The 19,658-nt window shown below is 35.1% G+C and overlaps 1 protein-coding gene across 6 annotated transcripts in view; it reads right to left on the reverse strand.

Moving 5' to 3' along the window:
- The window catches only part of ZBTB41 (zinc finger and BTB domain containing 41), a 42,016-nt gene that overhangs the window by 7,898 nt on the left and 14,460 nt on the right, over window positions 1-19,658 (reverse strand). For 4 of the 6 annotated variants that reach the window (XR_009052650.1, XM_057727521.1, XM_057727520.1 and 1 more), the window contains exons 6-11: window positions 17,930-18,059; window positions 14,016-14,111; window positions 13,242-13,348; window positions 11,695-11,800; window positions 6,845-6,933; window positions 700-747 (exon numbers count right to left, since the gene is read on the reverse strand). Coding sequence is in view for 5 of the 6 variants with exons in the window: in XM_057727521.1 (XP_057583504.1) it covers window positions 700-747; window positions 6,845-6,933; window positions 11,695-11,800; window positions 13,242-13,348; window positions 14,016-14,111; window positions 17,930-18,059 (576 nt within the window). In the remaining variant the exon portion in view is untranslated. Of the gene's footprint in view, window positions 1-699; window positions 748-6,844; window positions 6,934-9,453; window positions 9,529-11,694; window positions 11,801-13,241; window positions 13,349-14,015; window positions 14,112-17,929; window positions 18,060-19,658 lie in introns of those variants that run through there. The other 2 variants (XM_057727523.1, XM_057727524.1) reach the window with 2 other exon arrangements.

Consider the following 19,658-nt stretch of genomic DNA (forward strand, 5'->3'; position numbering starts at 1 on the left):
TGTCACACCAGAAACCTGTACTGTCAGCCATTGGCATGACAGAGACACATAAGACAAAGTGAGCAGTCTAACATACATGTAATTGGAGTCCCAGAAAGAAAATAGAGTATAGGTCAAAAACAGTATTTGAAAGAAAAACTGACTGAGAATCTTCCTAAATAAAACAAAGACAAGTCATAGATGCAATATGTTCTACACATCTCACAAAATACAAAAAGAAAAAAACCAACACCAAAACCAAAAACACATCTGGGCACACTATAATAAAAATCAAAGACAGAAAAATCTTAAAAAGCAGCCAATTAAAAAGAGATTTCTTTTAAATGACCAACAATAAGACTGACAGTATATTTTTCAACAAAAACTCAAGGTCAAAGAGGAAAAAATGACATATTTAAAATATTGAAAGAATAACAACTGCTAATGTAAGTTCTATAGTAAGCCAAATATTTTCCTTAAAGTAAAATAAAAACATTTTCAGACAATCAAAACCTAAGCGAATTTGGTGCCAGGTGATATGCACAAAAGAATCCTTCGAGCGTAAGGAAAATGATTCCAAGGAGAAGAATGATCATGCAGGAAGGTGTGAAGAGTAAAGGGTAAATATAGTTAAAAATAAATAATGAGTTATTTAAAGCAAGCAAACAAAATAATAATGTCTTACATGGTTTAAAGTATATGTAAAATTAAAATACATACAACACGTAAAGGCTGAGAGAGATGAGGTGTCGTAAGGTCTTGAATTGCCTAGAAAGGGATGAAGGACTAGTTTAAGATTGACTTTAATAACTTAAGAACACACATTGTGATCTTCAAGGTGACTACTAAAAGAATACTGGCAGACATACAATTAACAAGTAAACTGAGAGGAAAATGGGTAATAAAAAATACTTCATAATTACAAGGAAGTGAAGACAAAAAAAAAAGCATCAAGAAACAGATAGGACAAACTGCATGATGACAGATTTGAACCCAAATAAATGAGAAACCACATGAAATTTAAATGAACTAATAAGCATTCTGATTAGAAGAGATTATCATAATAGATAATAAAATAATACTCCAAAGACACATCTTAAATATGGGTCCATATAAGGATTGAAAGTAAAAAGAAAAAAAATACCATATAAACATTATCCAAAAGAGAGCTGGTACATCTTTATCTCAGTATAAAGAAGGACGTTTTACAATGATAAAAAGGACCATCAACTGTAAGATATAACCATCTGTACATAGCTAATAACCCAGCCTCAAAATATATAAGGTAAAACCTGAAGAACTCAAAATGAAAAACAGGTAATTTATAATCAACAGGTTAGAGATTTTAACATAGATCTCTCAGTAACTTATAGAATAAGTAGACAAAAAATATCAATATTAGAATGCAGAATATTTGAACAAAATACGTTCTCTGACAAAAGTAGAATTAAGCTAGATATAAGTAACATAAAACTACTTAGAAACTCCCAAATACTTAGAAATTGGGCAGTACAGTACAATTTAAACTAAATCACAAATGAGAGAATAAATCAGAGACATCAGAAAATATTTTTAACTGAATTCTAATGAAAACATAAAATGAGGTGTGAACTGTAACTAAAGCAGTGTTTAAAGTGTTTAGAACTTTAAAATACACATAATATAAAATAAGAAATGACAAATTTAATTAAGTTAGGCATCCATATAAAGAAGATAGGGAAAGGCAGAAATTAAACCCAAATAAAATAGAAAGAATAAAAGAGAAAATCAGAAAAGAAATACACAACAAATACAAGAGAAAAATCAACAAAATCTAGTAATTCTCTGAAAAACTAATAAAATCAATAAATTTCCAGAAAGAAAATACAAATTACCAACAATAGGAATAAAAAGAGGTTATCACTAAAGATCCTATAGTCATTAAAAAGATAAATAATACAATATTCTGAATTTTGCCAATAGATTTGATATTTTAGATTAAATAAAATTTCTTAAAAATGAAGCAAGGATTGAAAATCTAACAGCTCTGTAACTATTAAAGAATCTTTAATTGAAACCCTTCTCCAAAGAAAACAAGTTCAGTGGAATTTATCAGTGAATTTGTCCAAATAGTAATGAGGAAATAATGCCAATACTATATAAACTCCTCCAGTTAACTGAAAAAGATGTATTATTTCTCTAGTTATTTTCTGATGCCAGCATAGTCATGATAATAAAACCTTATGTCAGGGACATAACAAGGAAAAAAAACAGGCAATGTCTCATAAATATAGACAAAAAAAACAAAAAACAACACAACACAAAACACAAACAAAAAAATGTATTTTATCACAATAATAAAGAACAAATATATAATTACCTCAATAAAGCAGGGAAAAATCTGATAAAATTCAATGCCTATTCTCAATACAAATACTCTAAACTAGGAACAGATGATAATTTCTTTATCTGAAAAATAGTATCTACAAAAACCTATAAAAAACATACTTAGTAATGAAATATTGAAAGCTTTTCCCTGAAGACAAGGATTTCCACTATCAATATACCACTGGTGATAGGAACCAAAGCAATAAGGCACGGGGGCAGGGGGAGAGATGCAAGGATTTAAAAAGGGAGAAATAAACTGTGATTATTCACAGATGGCCAGTTTGTATGCTTAGAAAATCCAAAAGTAGCTAGAAGTTATTTGTGTTTGGAAATTAATAAGCTGTTTCTAAATTTGTATGAAAATATGGAGGAAAAGCGTAAGAAAGATGCTGAAAAAGAACAAAGTTAGAGGATTTACACTGCAACATATAAAGCCAAAGTACTTTAAATGGTATAGTAATGGTGAAAGAATATACAAACAGTTCAATGAACAGAAGAGAGTTCAGAAACAAACCACACATATATGATCACTTAACTTAAAACAAATATGCCATTGAAATGCCGTGAGGCAAGGATGGTCTTTCCAATAAATGGTGCTAAGGCCACTAGATAACCACATGTTTAAAAAAACAAAGAACTTTGACCTTACCTAATAATAAATGCAAAAATAAGATAGAGAAAGTTCATAATCTAAATATGTAAGTTAAAATAAATCTTCAGAAGGTAAAAGAAAAAACTATTAATGACCTTGGGGTAGGCAAAAGTTTCTTAAAATACAATAAACCTAACTAGAAAGAAAAAATTTGATACATAACTTCTTTAAAATTCAGGACCTTCAGTCATCGAAAGATATCATTACTAGAGTGGAAAGGCAAGCCACAGAGTAGAAGATACCTGCAATTTAGATATCCAACAATGAACTCATATCCAGAATACAGAAAGAACTCCCATAAATCAACTTTTAAAAGATGAACAATCCAATTTAAGAAAATCAGCATGGCATCCTTGGTGGCACAGTGGTTAAGAACCTGCCTGCCAATGCAGGGGACACAGGTTCGATCCCTGGTCCGGGAAGATCCCACATGCCACAGAGCAACTAAGCCCATAAGCCACAACTACTGAGCCCACGTGCTACAACTACTGAAGCCCGCATACCTAGAGCCCATGCTCTGCAACAGCAGAAGCCACTGCATGAGAAGCCCGTGCACCACAACAAAGAACAGCCCCCACTTGCTGCAACTAGAGAAAGCCTGCACACAGCAACAAAGACCCAACACAGGCAAAAATAAAATAAATAATTAAATCTTAGAAAGAAAAAAAAAAGCAGACAAATGAATCATGAGTTCCATAAAAGTGGCTATCCAATGACCAATAAGCATATGGAAAGGTGCTCAATATCATTATTCACAGATATGCAAATTAAATCACTTTGAGACAGTGCTACACATCCATCAGAATGGCTAAAAAAAGGGACAACATCAAGTGCTGGTGAAAATATGCAGCAAATTCTCATACACCATACACTACTGGTAGGAGTGTAAACTGGCACAATTACCTTGGAAAACTGGTTAGTAGCGTCTACTAAAATAAACATATGCATATCCCATGAGCCAGCAATCCCAGGGCTAGGTAAGTACACAAGAGAAGTGAATTCATGTGTGTATGAAAAATCATGGACAAGAATATTTAGAGCAGCTTTATTCATAATAGACCCAAGTAAACGCAAACCAAGTGTCTATCAAAGTACAATGGATAAATAAATTTTGATATATATTCATATGAAAATGGAAACAAACTACTTCCATGGATGAATCTCACAGACATGCTTAGACAAAAGAGTGCATACTGTATGATTCCATTTATGTGAAGTTCAAACAGGCAGACTAATTACTGGTGACATAAGTCAAAATAATGATTATTTTGCAAGGAGGTTACTGATTGGGAGGGGCCAGGGACGGTGCTTCTGGAGTTCTGGTTAATGTCCTACATCCTGATCGGAGTGGTGGTTACAAAGATGCACTCATTTATAAAAATTAATTTCTGTACTTTGTGTTATATTTCAATAAAAAACAGCTTAAAAATTCTGCCAAGTCTAAAATCAAGCCCTAAATTTATCAGCTTTACACCCACTTTAACTGAATGTATTACATCTCAACAAGACTACTGCTGAAGAACAGCCGTAATTACCACTCTGAGGATTACACAAGCAAAGCGCATAAGAGATGAGAATAAGCCATTTGCAGAAAAAAATCTTATATCCATTTTCCAATGAATTTCTCTAATTGTGTGGTTTGAAAACATAAATGACGTTTAGAGGGTAGTTATAGGAAAACATGATAAATTCATTCATTGAATAAATATTTATTAAGCACCTACTATTTGCAAGTCCTGGGCTAGGCACTGATCATATCTATTCATTTGAAGCACTTAAGAGTACTGACCTGCCCAAAACTGAAACCAATCCATTATTTGTACCTCTTCTAAAGAAGGAATAATTGAAGAGAAAAAGTCTGTAGCAAGTCTGGTAAGGGGATTCCAAAAAACAAGAATCTAACAGTACAGACAATGCACTAAAGGTACCTGCACTAGAGAAAAGGAATCTGGGGAACACAATTGTTCTGATCACTAGAAAGGTGCACTGTTAGAACAGGAAAGATGGCTCAGCATCCTTGCCCATTTCCTTAGTAAATGATTCCATACAATTACTATCTAATTTTATTCTATAACTACATTTGGCAATTCTCCTTCTGATGAATAAATTTAGCAACTCTGCTTCCTTGATAAGAGAAAAGGACACCTTGGCCAGTACCCATTAATATCTCAATCTCTAGAACGTGAATAGTAAGCTGACATCCTCGTGATTCTACTTCCAGTGGTTATTGTGAAGGACTCCTCGGAATACTTTTAACTATTAGTGCACAGATATAAAATTGAGTTTCTGTACCTGTAAATCTCAGGAATGGACTTGGGGACATGGCACCCACGTTCTTAGAACAGCTGCTCTGTGAAATCCTGTCTGGATAGCCTGCTGATCACTTTAGATCAGGAGACGGCAAACTATAACCTGAAAGCCAAATACAGTCTTTTGCCAGTTTTGGTAAATAATGTTTTCTTGGAATGAGGTCACATTCATTTATTTATTCCTTTCTATAGCTGCTTTCATGGTACCAGAGAGTTGAGTGGTTGTGATAGAGACAGTCTGGCCCACAAAACCTTAAACATTTACTGTCCAGCCCTTTACCAAAAAAGTGGGCTGACCCCTGCTTCAAATGATTTCTCCCTCTCGTTCCATAACTGCCATAAGCTTTATCTTATTCTGTAATAGAGCTCATTTCCTCAGTCTTCAATGGGCAAAGGGACTTGTCCCTAACTGCAACCATACGTGAGATATCCAGAGATGAGAATTCCACAGTGTCACTGGTCATCGACTAATTACAACAAATCAATGTTTTCAAAAAACAATGCAGTTATAAAGCCAGCCCTTATTAACTTTCTCCTCTAGATATAAGTCCTGTAGTTTTATAATTCTTAAATCATCAATGGTTTCAAGTTAACTTTTGGTAAGATTACCATCTCCTTCAATCATGAGTTTATTGGGTGTATAACTAGTGTGGAGAATAGTATTAATTTACTCCTATTTATGTACCCCCCAAATTATGACTTTTTCATCTGGAGGGAGTTGTAATTTTATTTTTAACAGCAGTTCTATATCAGTTATAAATTCTTTACCGCAATTCTTTGCTATGGAAATTGCCCAAATCCAGTTATTTCCAATTCTAATATTTATGAAATCAATTATTTTTCCCTTCTAGAAGAGCAGCTTGACAAAATCCAAACTAAATATAAAGCAAAGCAGCTATAAATGCATTAATGAGTTTCTTTACTAAAAAGATGAAAAGAAAGCTTTAAAAAGTGTTAATTTACATGAGAAGTCAGACTATGACAACATATAGGAAAAAATTCAACAACCTATGTTTCAAAATTTGGTAGCACTGACATGGGAAAAAAAGAAAGATTTAGAAAATGATAACTTCTGGAAAGCAGTGGAAGCAAATCATTCTACTATAACTATCTATAAATCACAACTGACTATGTAAAAAGGAAAACTATACAACGGTACCCTGGTAAGCAAGACAACTAGGTCTTATTTGAATTACTCTTTTAAAAGAAGAAAATAGAAGAAATGTCTCCAGAGAGTCACAGAGATATAGAGGAATGATAAACAACCAGCAAAGGGGAAAATGAGACCTAAAAGTTGAATAAATTCCCTATCGAAAAAATTTTTCCCAAATTCTACAAAATGATATTCAAAAGTACTGAAGCTTACATAATATGGAACAGATCATCAGAATATTGCCCATTTATGACATCAACTTTAATAAGTAAAATTCTTACTGGGGAAAAAAAATTTCACCAAGAACAACAAAGTATAAATGTCCATATACCACTTATGAATAATTACACAAAATATATATATATAAAATACCCATTGTTTTACCTGAATGCGTCCGAAAATGCATTTCCAGACTTGATTTACCTTTAAATATTTTCTTACAAACATCACATTGATGAAAGGTTGCTTTATATCTAAGAAAATAAAAAGGTTTGAGTTTTTTTCAATATAATTTTGATAAATAACAATGAAAATAAGTTACAGCTTCATTTACAACTTCATATATAATTCTCACATTATTAAAACATAGAACTCCAATATGCACATGGAAATACCTTTTAAGTATCAACCTTATCTCTGGTTCTTCCTCTTCCAGTTATGTTCAACAAATAAATCTATAAAAAGATGTCCTTAGATTTTCAACTTTAAACCACTTAACTTTAAGCTTTGATTTAAATCATTGAGCTTTTATATTATTATTATTTTCTATTAAAAACCACCAAAGGAAAAATTATAGGGACAGAAAAAAATAAATCAATGAGGGGTGTAAAACGGAGTTGACCACAAAGGTGCATGTGGAAATTTTAGGGGTAATAGATCTATTCTGTATCTCAACTTATGGTAATGATTACATAACTACATGCATTTGTCAAAACCTGCAAAACTACACACTAAAAGGAGTGAATTTCTCTGTATATAAACTGTGCCTTAATTAAATTTTAAAAAATAGATACAAAGGTGAAATGAAAAGAAACTGCAGCAATCTCAAAATCTGCATTCATTAAATGGGGACACTTTTCCTCAGTATGCTTTATAATAAATAAATATTATAAACTTAAAATAAATTTTACACCTAAATAAAAAAGAATGAGATACCAGTCCTTTATTTTTATTGTAGATTAACAGACATAAAAAGCTAAAATTACTCAAAAGGTAACTTAGCAGCAAAGAGTAAACCCTACAAGTATGTGTTTGTGAGTTAAACAATCGTAAATTCAAAATTTAGTTGTGAGGATTAAGATATTTGTAAAAAGATTAGCATTTAAGTGGTAGTTACTAGGGAAGCCATAACATCTCACCTTGGAAGCAATTCATTTCTAATCAGTACTTGGAAAAACAATTAAATCAAACACAGGCTACCATATGTTCTATAAAACAGTCAGCCTTAACATATCTACTGAGTTTTACTGGAATGTGTAGCATGTTGTTACTAATATTAAATAGTAATAGTATGCCTAAGGTGCCAAATGCCATTCTCACTTTTCAGTTCATCCAACTCAACGTGTACATAGCTACAGAGACACCATAAAAGGCCCTGTCTTCTAGGAACTTATTTCTACTTGAGGAAAGGGACATTTTAAAACATCATGTGGATTTAGTGAACTGGGAGTGTCATTGATAAACTTAGAAGCCTTGCAACAAGTATGCTTGATTTGTCTTATTTCATCCATATCCATGGTAAATACAGAGATACAAACAGGGTTCCCATGAGCACACAGAGACAGAAGCAGTGGAAACAGCCTGAAGACACTCTTGGTTTTCATGGCCAGGGGTAAGGAGGTGCTACTGGCCACTGCCATCCAGTGAGCAGAGGCCAGGGGTACTAATACATTATCCCACAACAGAATTATCAGGCCCCAATCTCAGTAGTATTGTGACTAAGAAATCTCGGTCTTACTGTGGACAGAGTGATACAGTATTTTGAACACAGATATGCTCAAAACACAAACTCTCACAGTGGATGTAGGGAAAAAAAAATTTACAAGGACCTGCATGGGTCAGGCTCTATGTACGTATCTCTGCATCCTCACACAGATGCTAAAGAACAGAGACTTTCAGGGCAGGAGTGATACACAGTTCCAAGTGGGGCAGAGACACCTAGTACGGAAGGGACTTAAACACATCTACTGGATTTGGCAATATGAAACTCATACTAATAGCAACTGGAGAGGGACAGTAAGGTCAGAGGTTACACCTCAACAGCTTACAACAGTGAACGGAAAGTGAAGAAGAGGATACTGAAGGAGAGTCACCATTTAAAAACATTTAGAAGAAGAGAATTAAATAGTTGATGGTGGAGGGGTGCTAGTGCTCACCACTCTCCACGTTCTCTCCTTGAGTAATCTGCTTTTATATGCACACATATAATTCTTCATACACAGCCCAGACTTCACTCCTGAGATGTTGACTACTATCCACCTATTGGGTTTTATGTTTCAGTGTGTACTGAGCATCTCAAGGTTAATATAGACCAAACAGCTCATCATCTCCCTGTTATATTCTCTACCTCAGTGGCTGCTATCAATCAACCACTCATGTGAAAGCAGGAATTCCATGAAAAGAGGAATCATCTGTGACTGCCCCCATTCCCTCAATAAAAGCCTAAGTATTGGTCAAATAAGTATCTTCTACTGTTCATTAATGCTACTCCCTAGTTTAGGCCCTCACCATCTTTTCCCTAGATTGTAACAGCCTTTTAACTGGTTGATTTACTTGCCTCCAGATTTATCTACCACAAATCCAGCTTCCATACATTAATAAGAGTGATGTACCTAAAATACAAATCCAGCTGTGTCATCCTCTTGTTTAAAATCTTCAATGGCTTTTTATCTCTTAGCAGTAAGTGTTGGTTCCACGAAATGATCATAAGGCTCCGTATTACAGATCCACCCTTAGCAGCCCTTGCAGAGCAGGGAGAATACAGATTCTGGTTCCACAATTATCTAGGCCAGCAGATAGGTCACAGGCCCTGCTGGTGGGGAGGGGATCCCAAAGCTCTTTCATAAGGTCTACGAGATCAAAATTATTTTCAAAATCATACTCTAAACATGATTTGCTTTTCTCACGATGTTGACATTTACACTAAAGAGCAAAAGGAACAGTAGGTAAAAGTGATGGTGCCTCATCAGCTCTAAATAAGGTAGTTATATCAAAATGTACATTTTCACCACGATGTACTCACAGAAAGAAAAACAACTGTGATGAAGCAGTAAAATTACTAATTTTATTAAAGTTCACTCTTTGGACTGTGGCCTTTTCGGTACCCTTTGTGATGAGGTGGGAAGCACGTAAGGGGCTCTACTACCCACAGAGTACCCGGTGTGCTCAAGGTGCCCTCAAGGCCCGCTCTGAGCCCAAGGAGCCCTCTCCTCACAGAGCACCGTTCTACCTGAAGGAATGGAAGTCAGAGTATAGCCGGACTTGAGTATGTGGCAGACATTTTCTCGAAAATTAAATGAAGTAAGCCTGTCACTTCAAGGGAAAAAATTGACAGTATTTGTTATTAATGATAAAATTTGAGCTTTCAAAGCTAATGTAAGAATTTTGGAAAACTTGCATTTGCCCCTATGATCTTGACAGCTTCCCAATTCTCCTTCTGAGAGACTGGAGGCAATGCTAAGTGTTATTTGTTGATCCTGTAATGTGAAATGTGACAACGATGGGAAAATCTGCATAACTCAGTGAACCCGTATTTTCCAAATGACAAATGCATGACATTCCAATAGTTAAAAATCCACTTCAGAGCAGAAGATAGACCAATAGAATGAATTTAAGAGTACTAAAGCTTTATGAATCTTGTTTCAGATTCCTCTTTGCAACTACCTTTAAGAAACTACCACTTGTTTAGTTTTGGTGTAGCAGCAAAAGTAAAGTTCTAAGGCTGTAATATTCCTCCACTCCTCCTTTTACCAACTATTTATCTGAGTGACCTAGCTCTTCTTCATTTACTTCAAACAAAATAACATATAAGAGCACATATGACAATCCAACTGTTTTCTATGAAGCCATTAAAGAGATTTACAAAAATGTAAAAGTGCCACTCTTGGTATTTGTTTTTGTTTTGTAAAGCAGTTATTTTCCATAAAGTTGCTATTTATGTTAGCATATGATGGGTATATTATTATTTTAAACTAATTAATAAATAAGTACTTAATTTTTAATCATTTTAATTTCTAATATGATTATATAATTTATTTAAACAATAATATTATTTTATATTATAATTTATATAAGCAAAAGCCCCTGAGGTACTGAATAATTTTTAAGGGTATAAAGGAGTTGAGAAAAAAAGTTAAAGACTCTCTGGAGCAAGAGAGTCTGCAGTTCTGATTGCCACCCACTCATACAGTATGTTGATGTTCTTATTTCCTACTGCAGACAGCATCATGTATACCTAGTGAACACAAGAGTTCAGTGACTACAAGGAATACACTGACTCACTGACTACATAACTGAACAAAATCAATGAAAGAAGCAATAAACCAACACATGAAAGTGGTAAAAAGAAATACAAATCAACACTCCCTACTCTTCAAACTGGTCTACCATTTACTACATTTATACATACTATATATATTTTGTTGATCATCTCAGTACCATTACACTAAGTTTCTTCATACCTTAGACCATTTACTCCAAACGTCCAAGAACATGAATTCTTTAAACATTTTATACTCAACAACCAATCTCAGTTAAGCTTAGATATCTAAATTGTATTAAAAAGTTAATGTTCAAAGACGGAACATGCCTCCTTCAAATAAAATACCATTTTAAATGTTGAGCGTGATTAAAAAGAGATTTAAATTCTGACAACAAACATTTCCAACAACTGCTGTCATATTAAGTACAATATGTAGGCAGTATGTTCATTTATATTTAGCTTTCCAAGAGCCATTGCAACCAAGCATAAACGAAATCCCCAAAGAATGCCAAGATTTTTATATTAGTCATTCACTTCAATGTCTACCACCTCCTAGCTTTTGAATCAACTGAAAACAAACATGAAAAATTATGCTACAATCAATTCCTTTAGATTTGGAGAGAAGCTACAGAAGCTAGAGAAAGGGCACTGATTAACCCACCCTCAATTAAATAAATTGAACTATGAGACAATGTTTCTCCAACTCAGACTTATCCAACATAATGATGATGAGAAACTCTGCCTTTTCACTTACTTTTGCCACACTTTCTCTCCAAGGTGTACACTTTTGTAATGAACAGTGAGATGATCCCTACGACCAAAGCACTTTCCACATTCTTCACACTGATGAGCTTTCTCACCTTAAAGATCCAAATATTTTCATTATAATATGCATTTCAATTTTTTCTTAATCCCCAGAAACAAATTATCCAACAGTAAGATAACACGATAGAAAATATATACCAGGAAGGTAAAGCCACCCTTTATCCAGGCTGTCTGCCTTTTATTCCTACTCAAGTATCTTTCTCAATGACTCTGTGCTTATTTTTATGGATGTGAATCCTCCTCCCCACTTGGAGAAGGAATCAGTATCCTTTTGCTGTAGACTCCAAATCTTGACTTTCAGTGTAACAGAGTAAGATAAATGAAAGGACTTCAAAACTCAGGATATTTTTTAGGAATATGTAAGTCTGGATATCAAACACCTCAAATGAACATACACTGAATCAAGAAGAGCCTGTCTTATTGTTTATGAAAAGGACCTGAACATTTTCAGATCTTCGTACTTTACTTCTAAAAGATTTTTCATCTATGGGGATTTCTTACATTTGTAATGAGCCAAAAGACAAATACAAATGAAAATTCTGGAAGAGTCCAATATGTCATCTCTATTCTTATATTCAGTTACAAAGGCTTGGCCTCTAAAAACCAGTCTCAACTTAATACCATTGTGCAATTAAACCATGTGACTTCTAGAATTAGGAATTTAGAATTCTCCTCCTAAAAATAGAAATGCACAATTCCAGTGAATAAGGCATCAGACCTTTAGCATCTCTTAAAAGTGGTAATGACAACCGCAACCTGCCTCACTGCGATCATTTAAGAAAATGTTACATTTGTTGCATACCTTATATTTAAAATCATGTTTAAAATAATAATAATAATCACCTGTTCTACTGGGCTCATAGAGATGGCTCTTTCCCATTATTGTGCTCATATAGGTGGCTCTCTTAGCACTTCCTGAACATCAATCTGAGAGGAAAATATGAAAGATATCCCCAGAGCATAAAAATTATAAATACAGAATAAAGATCTGAAATTGATCAGGATTATTAAGGTACTCTTCAAAAGATAGGGTTTCAAAAATTCACTAGTACATAAACTTTAACATCCCAATTATAATAATTCTCTTCAAGCATCTAAGTTTTGTTAACTTCTTTAAAATCCAATCAAAATGAGAAATATCATCTTGGCTTCTTCCTTCAAAGAAGTGCCAACAGTAATTACTGCACATAACCACATAATATGCAAAATGCAAATTTTGAGACCTTAAATAAAACAAACTTTAAAATACAGTTTGTGGTCCTAAAGGGCAAAAAATGATTACAATTACAGTAACCAAAAAACACGTCACAAAATTGTCTGTTTCAGATGCTTTTTAAAAAAGATTTTTACAATCAGCATTACAAAGGGGTGGCCAAATATACCAAATTACTTAAATTATAGCCGACATAAACATGATGTGATTTTCAGGAGCTTTTGAAGAGGATCTTGGAAACGTCATCACAAAGCATGCCTCACCTGAGTGTATCTTCTTGTGCTTCGTAAGGTGATCATGACGGATGAATGTCTTCCCACATTCATCACACTCGTATCTTTTATCATCGTGATGCACTCGTAAGTGAAGTCTACAAAGGAAAAAATTGAAGCCCACTGACACTGGTGACAGAAAGAAAAAACCTGATTAACTCTGAATAACAAGAGGTGGGCTGCTTATTCAACCACGCTCACCCATTACATGCTCCATGTCTGACTTTCAGGGTCCTTCCCACGTTCACCACCTGACTCCAGGGCTCCCACTCACCTGTTTCAAAACAGCACTTCCACATCTGCACAGGCTCCCACGACCTCTGGATGGTACTCCTTCCTGACTTTAAGATCCTAACTCTGCTTCTGGGAACCTACCAAATGTCTAGGGGCGTCAGCCGACGTTGCAGAGGGAGCAAAATGAGGACTGAATCGGATGGAATTAGAATCGGACAAATAGGGTAAGTGCACAAGTGACATATGATGATAGCAAATTACTAAGGATTAATCCTATTCTAGAAAACTGACAACACTTATACACTGACAGTTGAGAACTCAGTAAATCTGATAAGTAATCAACTTTCTGACAATCACACTGTACTACTTTCCTTTACACTAACCAAATAAAGTGTGGCTCATTTTGTAGTCACCCAAAAACAGACTATAAAAGATTATTATAAAAGTAAGAATAAGAAATGACAAGAAAATAGAGTTAGAAGTGGAGATATAATTTTATCTTAATATAGAGGGAAAACTGACTTGACCTACCTGTATGAGCTTCCATGACGAAAACTTTGCCCACAAATACTACAAAGGTGAGGCTTTTCTCCACTATGGATTCTCAAATGTTCTTTCAAAGTAGTTCTGTATTAAAAATACATATATTTAGCTACAGATTTTTTAATGCCAATGTGTGTATTAAACACAGATTTCTAGAAAGCTTTACTAGAAAGGTGTTCAAGCTAACAGATAACAGTGTCAATTGTTCCCTTTTTCCTACAATATTCTTGCTATTTATTGGATTAGCTGCGTTAACATACAAACATGTTTATTATGTCTCTCTCCTTAAAAAAAAAAAAAAAAGCAAATCATTTAACTTTGGCCTCCTTTGCCATTGGTTTACTCAAAGATTTAATACATAGCTTATGTAAACTTCCGAGAAATACAAATGAAAAATGCTCAATTGTCACTACTGAACTAGGTAAAACTAATGTACATTTTAGTGCACAGAGTTTAATAATACATAAGAAATCTAGTTTATCAGTGCAATTCCTTTCCAGTATGTGCTCAAAACATGTTAAAAGAATGTTTTAAAGCAAACTTTACAGGTACTTGTAATTTCCAAATGCCAATGTTAATCCCCCAGTCCTACTGACCCTGGATGGGCCACTGTGTAACCACTGCTGCATTTCCTATAGTTCTAACATTCGAAGATTTCCCACGTAAAGTGCTGAGTAAGGATGGACAAGGTTATTTTGAGGGTAAAGAAAGGAAAACACAGTATGTCTGATCTTTACAGGCTTTTGACTGTCACTACCACCTGGTTTTTATATCACTCCCACGTGCAGTGGGCATGGAAGGCTGAATGTGAACTGCAAGTGGATCTCTGACAGTAGGGGGCGCTCTTCAACAAGGCCCACCAACACCACCAGGGAGTCTGCAGGTACACCCAGCTTTGTGAAAATACCCCTAAAACTATTCCTAGACCTCTACCTACTAAGTAATTAAAAAGATAGAAAGGTTGCTTTCTTTTTAGGTTTGTTTGCTTTTTGTTTTTACAGAAAGACCTTTGGTGGAAAAATTTATAATGTGTAAAATAAACTTTATAATTTACCAACCTGTAAATATAAATTTTCATATAAATATAGCATACTGATTTTCCTGCTATCATACCCATTCGCTTTTTTAGGAAAGTGGCATTTCTAATTTTTTTAATAATGAACTTCTTTTTCTATATACTAAAGAGTATAAATATACATATACTGTTTAAAGAATAGTGTTAGAACACTTTTAAGTGTTTTAGGATAAGACACAGAACATTCCCATCCCTTACAACACCTCCACATCCTCCTCCTTGGTCTCATCCTCCCCACGTCCCTCTCTCAGAAATAACCATTTATGTAAGTGTTCCCTTTCTTTGTTTTACTACCTATATAGCACACATCACTAAACAATATACCATATGTTTTTGAAAAATTGAGTAGCAAGCACAAACCTAACAATATTGCCACAACTGGGTAAAGGGCTCAAAAGTTAACAGCAACAGGGTCTCTGCGTGAGCCTGGCTGCAGCTCCTGGACATCAGCACCAGCCCTTTCCAGCCTGTCAGTGGTAAAGTCATGACCAAATACTGCAGAGCACAGGGTTCATCCCAACCAGAGCATCTGACTGGTCAAAGTGAGTGGGCTGCTGGATATATTTGGCTTCTAGGCATACATGACCTCCCTCTAATTCTAATGAATAGGTCACAAAAGAACATTTCTGTGAAATGAAATGAGTATCTTCAGTTAAATCAAGCAGCCAGGCATAAAGACAATAGCAGGAAGGAACCTGTTTCGCATACAGGTACTACACAGCCAGCAGAATACAGATGAAAATTTGGGTCAGGGATGGGGACATGGGGAGGTGCTGTTCATGGGTATGAGGTTTCACTTATGCAAGATGAGTAAGTTCTAGAGACCAGCTGTACAGCACTGTGCCTGTGGTTATCAATACCGTATTAAACACTCAAACGTGCAAAGAGGGTACGTCTCATGTTAAATGTTCTTACCACAGTAAAACAATAAAGCTTTTGGGTCAGACCTACTCCAGCATTCTGTCCCCTAGTTAACAGAGGAAACATGCCAGTGGGGATTTTAGCACTGACAACCCTCAACATGTCATGGGTCACAACCGCTACGAGTGTGGACTCAGTACCCATCACATAATCACATACACATGCTGCACGTGTGACACCCTGGGATCTTCAATTCACCATCGTCCCGCAAACTCCTGTTGCCTCTTTCCCATATTAAAATTCCTATTTCCTGTAGCCCTGGTCTTCCTCTTCATCAGTTTACTTTCTCATTCTGATGAAGCATACCTTCTTAGTGGCTTCATGAGAAAGATTACAGTAAAGCCTAATTTTTTGACATCATGAAAAATATCTTTATTATCCTAAGACTTGTTGACAGTTTGACTAAAAACAGAATTCTAGGTTGGAATTAATTTTTTTTCCAAATTTTGAAGGTACAATTGGACCACCTTACTTCCAATGTTGCTGCTCAGAGAGAAGTCCAAGTAACTCTCATTGTTAATTCCGTGTATGTGACTTTCTCCCTAGAAAAACCAGAAGCACAGAGAAGCTTCTCTTTGTCCCCAGTGTTCTGAAACAATGTAGTGCTGCACCTTGGAGTAGGTTTATTTTCATCTAATGTCCTAAGCACCTGATGGGTCATTTCTGGCTGGCAATTTATGTCTGGGAAATCATCTTGAATTACTTCAATGATGATTTCTTTCCCATTTCCTCTGTTCTTTCCTTCTGGACCTCTTGCCTGGTGTCCTAATATTCTAATCTTTACTTTTCAATTTCATATCTTTTTGCTCTACTTTGTTGGAGATTCCCTTAACTTTGTCCTGCAATCCATCTGTAAGGTCTTTACTCTGTGGAGCACGCTTTGAATTTCTGGGAGCTCTGATGTGTCATGTCAATGACTCTTTTGTATAACATCCTGTTCTTGTTTAATAGATTCTATATCTTCAACTGAGGATATTAGTAATTGTTTACTTCTTTTTTTGCAGTTTTCTTCTTCCTGCATAACGCGTTTCCTTTATGTTTTTGTTTGTTTTGTTTCTGTTGGAATAAATCTCCCACATTAAGCATTCTCCTTCTGTGTCTTATAATCCTTTACCGTGTGCTCATGGTTAAGGGTGACAGACTAACGTGACAGGAGGGTCAAGGAGCACGGGTGGGCTTTGATGACTCTTTCACACAGGTGATCTGGGTGTATTGTTTACTAGAGAATATATTTGTCCTTTGGCTGCTCATATTTTCAGGGAATTATTTTCTGATCTGCTGTCTGGAGGGTAAAATCTAAAAGCCAAGATGTCCAGCAGCAATGGCCTGTGTGGGTAAAAGAAGAGAATCCAATGATCTAACTCCTAAAGCAGTTCTGACTCTAGTGTTCCTTACTGTGCCCGTCCCCACCCTAGTTCCAGAGGTACCTGAGACTGCCAGCTCCTATACCTGTTGTGGGTTCTGGGATGTAAACTAGGTTCTCAATTTCTCCATTGCCACTTTGGGATTTGTCTTCCTTAGATCTGCTAAGTCAGTTACCACTGATACATCTGCTTTCTAGCTTCCAAACCTGTGTTGCTTTTGTCAGTTTTCTGTCTTGCTGTCTTTGTAGCTTGTCTTTAAAATAAATAAATGAATAAAAGAATAAACAACCTTTAATGCATATTTAGTAGTTTCAGAAAGAGACAAAATGGTATCTCTGTTAAATTCACCATCTAAATCTGCAAATCCTGACTTCATATCACCTTTTATAACAAATTATATTTCTTTTATCCTTAAATTTCAAATTAAAGCATAATTCAAGTATGTTGTGTCTTATGGTACCCTAATCTTTATAAAATACATTAATTAATTATTTCTACATAACAGTGCCAGGATTTTTCTGGGTATTTAGATAATTCCTCACCTTTCTCGTACTGATTTTCCACAGATAAAGCAAGTCCATTTCCTCTTTCCACCATGGGTACACTCTATATGGCGTTTCAAATTTCCAGTGTCATTAAACTGGCGACCACATATATCACATGGAAAAGGACCTGAAAAGGAAAAAATAGTGTGTATCTAAAGTTTAAGGATAGATACTAAGTTAAATTTAATACGTTAGAAATTCATACCTACCACTACTAGTGCATATATCATAATACAATCCATTATTATTACTTTTTTACACAATCGATTATTTATTTATAGTTTTCCCTTCTAGATTGTTTATTCCCAGCAGACAGGTGGGAATTATTACAATTATCTCCATATCCCTAAAGCTAGTATGGCACCAGGCATCTAATATAATAAATGCTGAATAAACTAATGAGTTCATTAACTGAAACAGCCACTTTCTAGTTTGAAATTAGACTGGGTCAAAGTAAAAAATGTTACATACCAAATATCTGGGGAAAGGAGGTAATAAAAAACTTTCAAAGAATAAACAGAGGACTTAAGAGAGCTCACGGTTTGGAAATGTACTGTTGCTCCTTATAATCAAAAAATTTTAATGATACTGTCTAGACTGAAAATACTGTGGCACATTTCTGTTTAGTCTTACAAAATTAAACACAAATTTCTTACAGTAATATTGACCTTAGCTGGATTCTAAATTTCACCATGATTTTACCAAATAACTGCAGAGAAGACAGTTCTGCTGAAGGGTAAACTGAAACGAAGACAAAGGATGTGTGAAAAAGAAGTATAGCTGGCTTGCTGTGCCCTCCCCCCATATCTGTGGATTAGACCAATTCCAGATAGAAAATATTTGAAAAAAATTCTAGAAAGTTCCAAAAAGCAAAACTTGAATTTGTCAGGCCCTGGCAACCATTTACAGAGCATTTACATTGTATTTACAACTATGTAAATAGCATTTACATTGTATTTACAACTATGTAAATAGCATTTACATTGTATTTACAACTATGTAAATAGCATTTACATTGTATCAGGTATTATAAGTAATCTAAAGATGATTTAAAAGTATACAGGAGGATGTACACAGGTTATGTGAAAATACTACACCTTTCAGGCAAGGGACTTGGACATCTTTGGATTCAGGTATCAGGGGAGGTCCTGAAACCAATCCCCGTGGATACTGAGGGGCACCTGTACTCCTCACTGCGCGAGGGGAGCCTTAACAATATGTGAAGCTGGCTGTTCTGTCTCCCTTGCCCAAACAAAATATTTCAAGGTCCTTCAGAAGTTTTCAGATGACAGGATTTAAAGGCCCTAGTTGCCATAATCCCCCACCGCTAGAGCGTATGTCCGCATCCATCATGAACGTGGTGCCCATAAATGGGTGCGATGTTCCAGATCAACCTATACCCAGCGGGACGACTGCCGTCTTGATTCTGAACAGTACATCTATTAATGTGGTTTAAAACCACAGTCATTTTTGTCGGTTGTATAACATCACTGGTTCAGACCATACCTAAAAAGCCTCTGCTGTTTATAAGCCCATCTGAAAAGTGAGGCGTTTGGATTCTGTACCGTTTTACAGCTCTGCAACTCCATGACTAAAAGTCAGATCATTCCCATGTGTACAACTTTGTATCTATTCTTAATTAATTTTAACTTGTTTTCACTTTTTATTTACAGCACAGTTTTTTTTTACATTTTTATTTTCTGCTATATCAACCACCCCTGCCAGC

Source organism: Hippopotamus amphibius, chromosome 3 (assembly GCF_030028045.1).
Source record: "Hippopotamus amphibius kiboko isolate mHipAmp2 chromosome 3, mHipAmp2.hap2, whole genome shotgun sequence".
NCBI classification, from domain to species: domain Eukaryota; kingdom Metazoa; phylum Chordata; class Mammalia; order Artiodactyla; family Hippopotamidae; genus Hippopotamus; species Hippopotamus amphibius.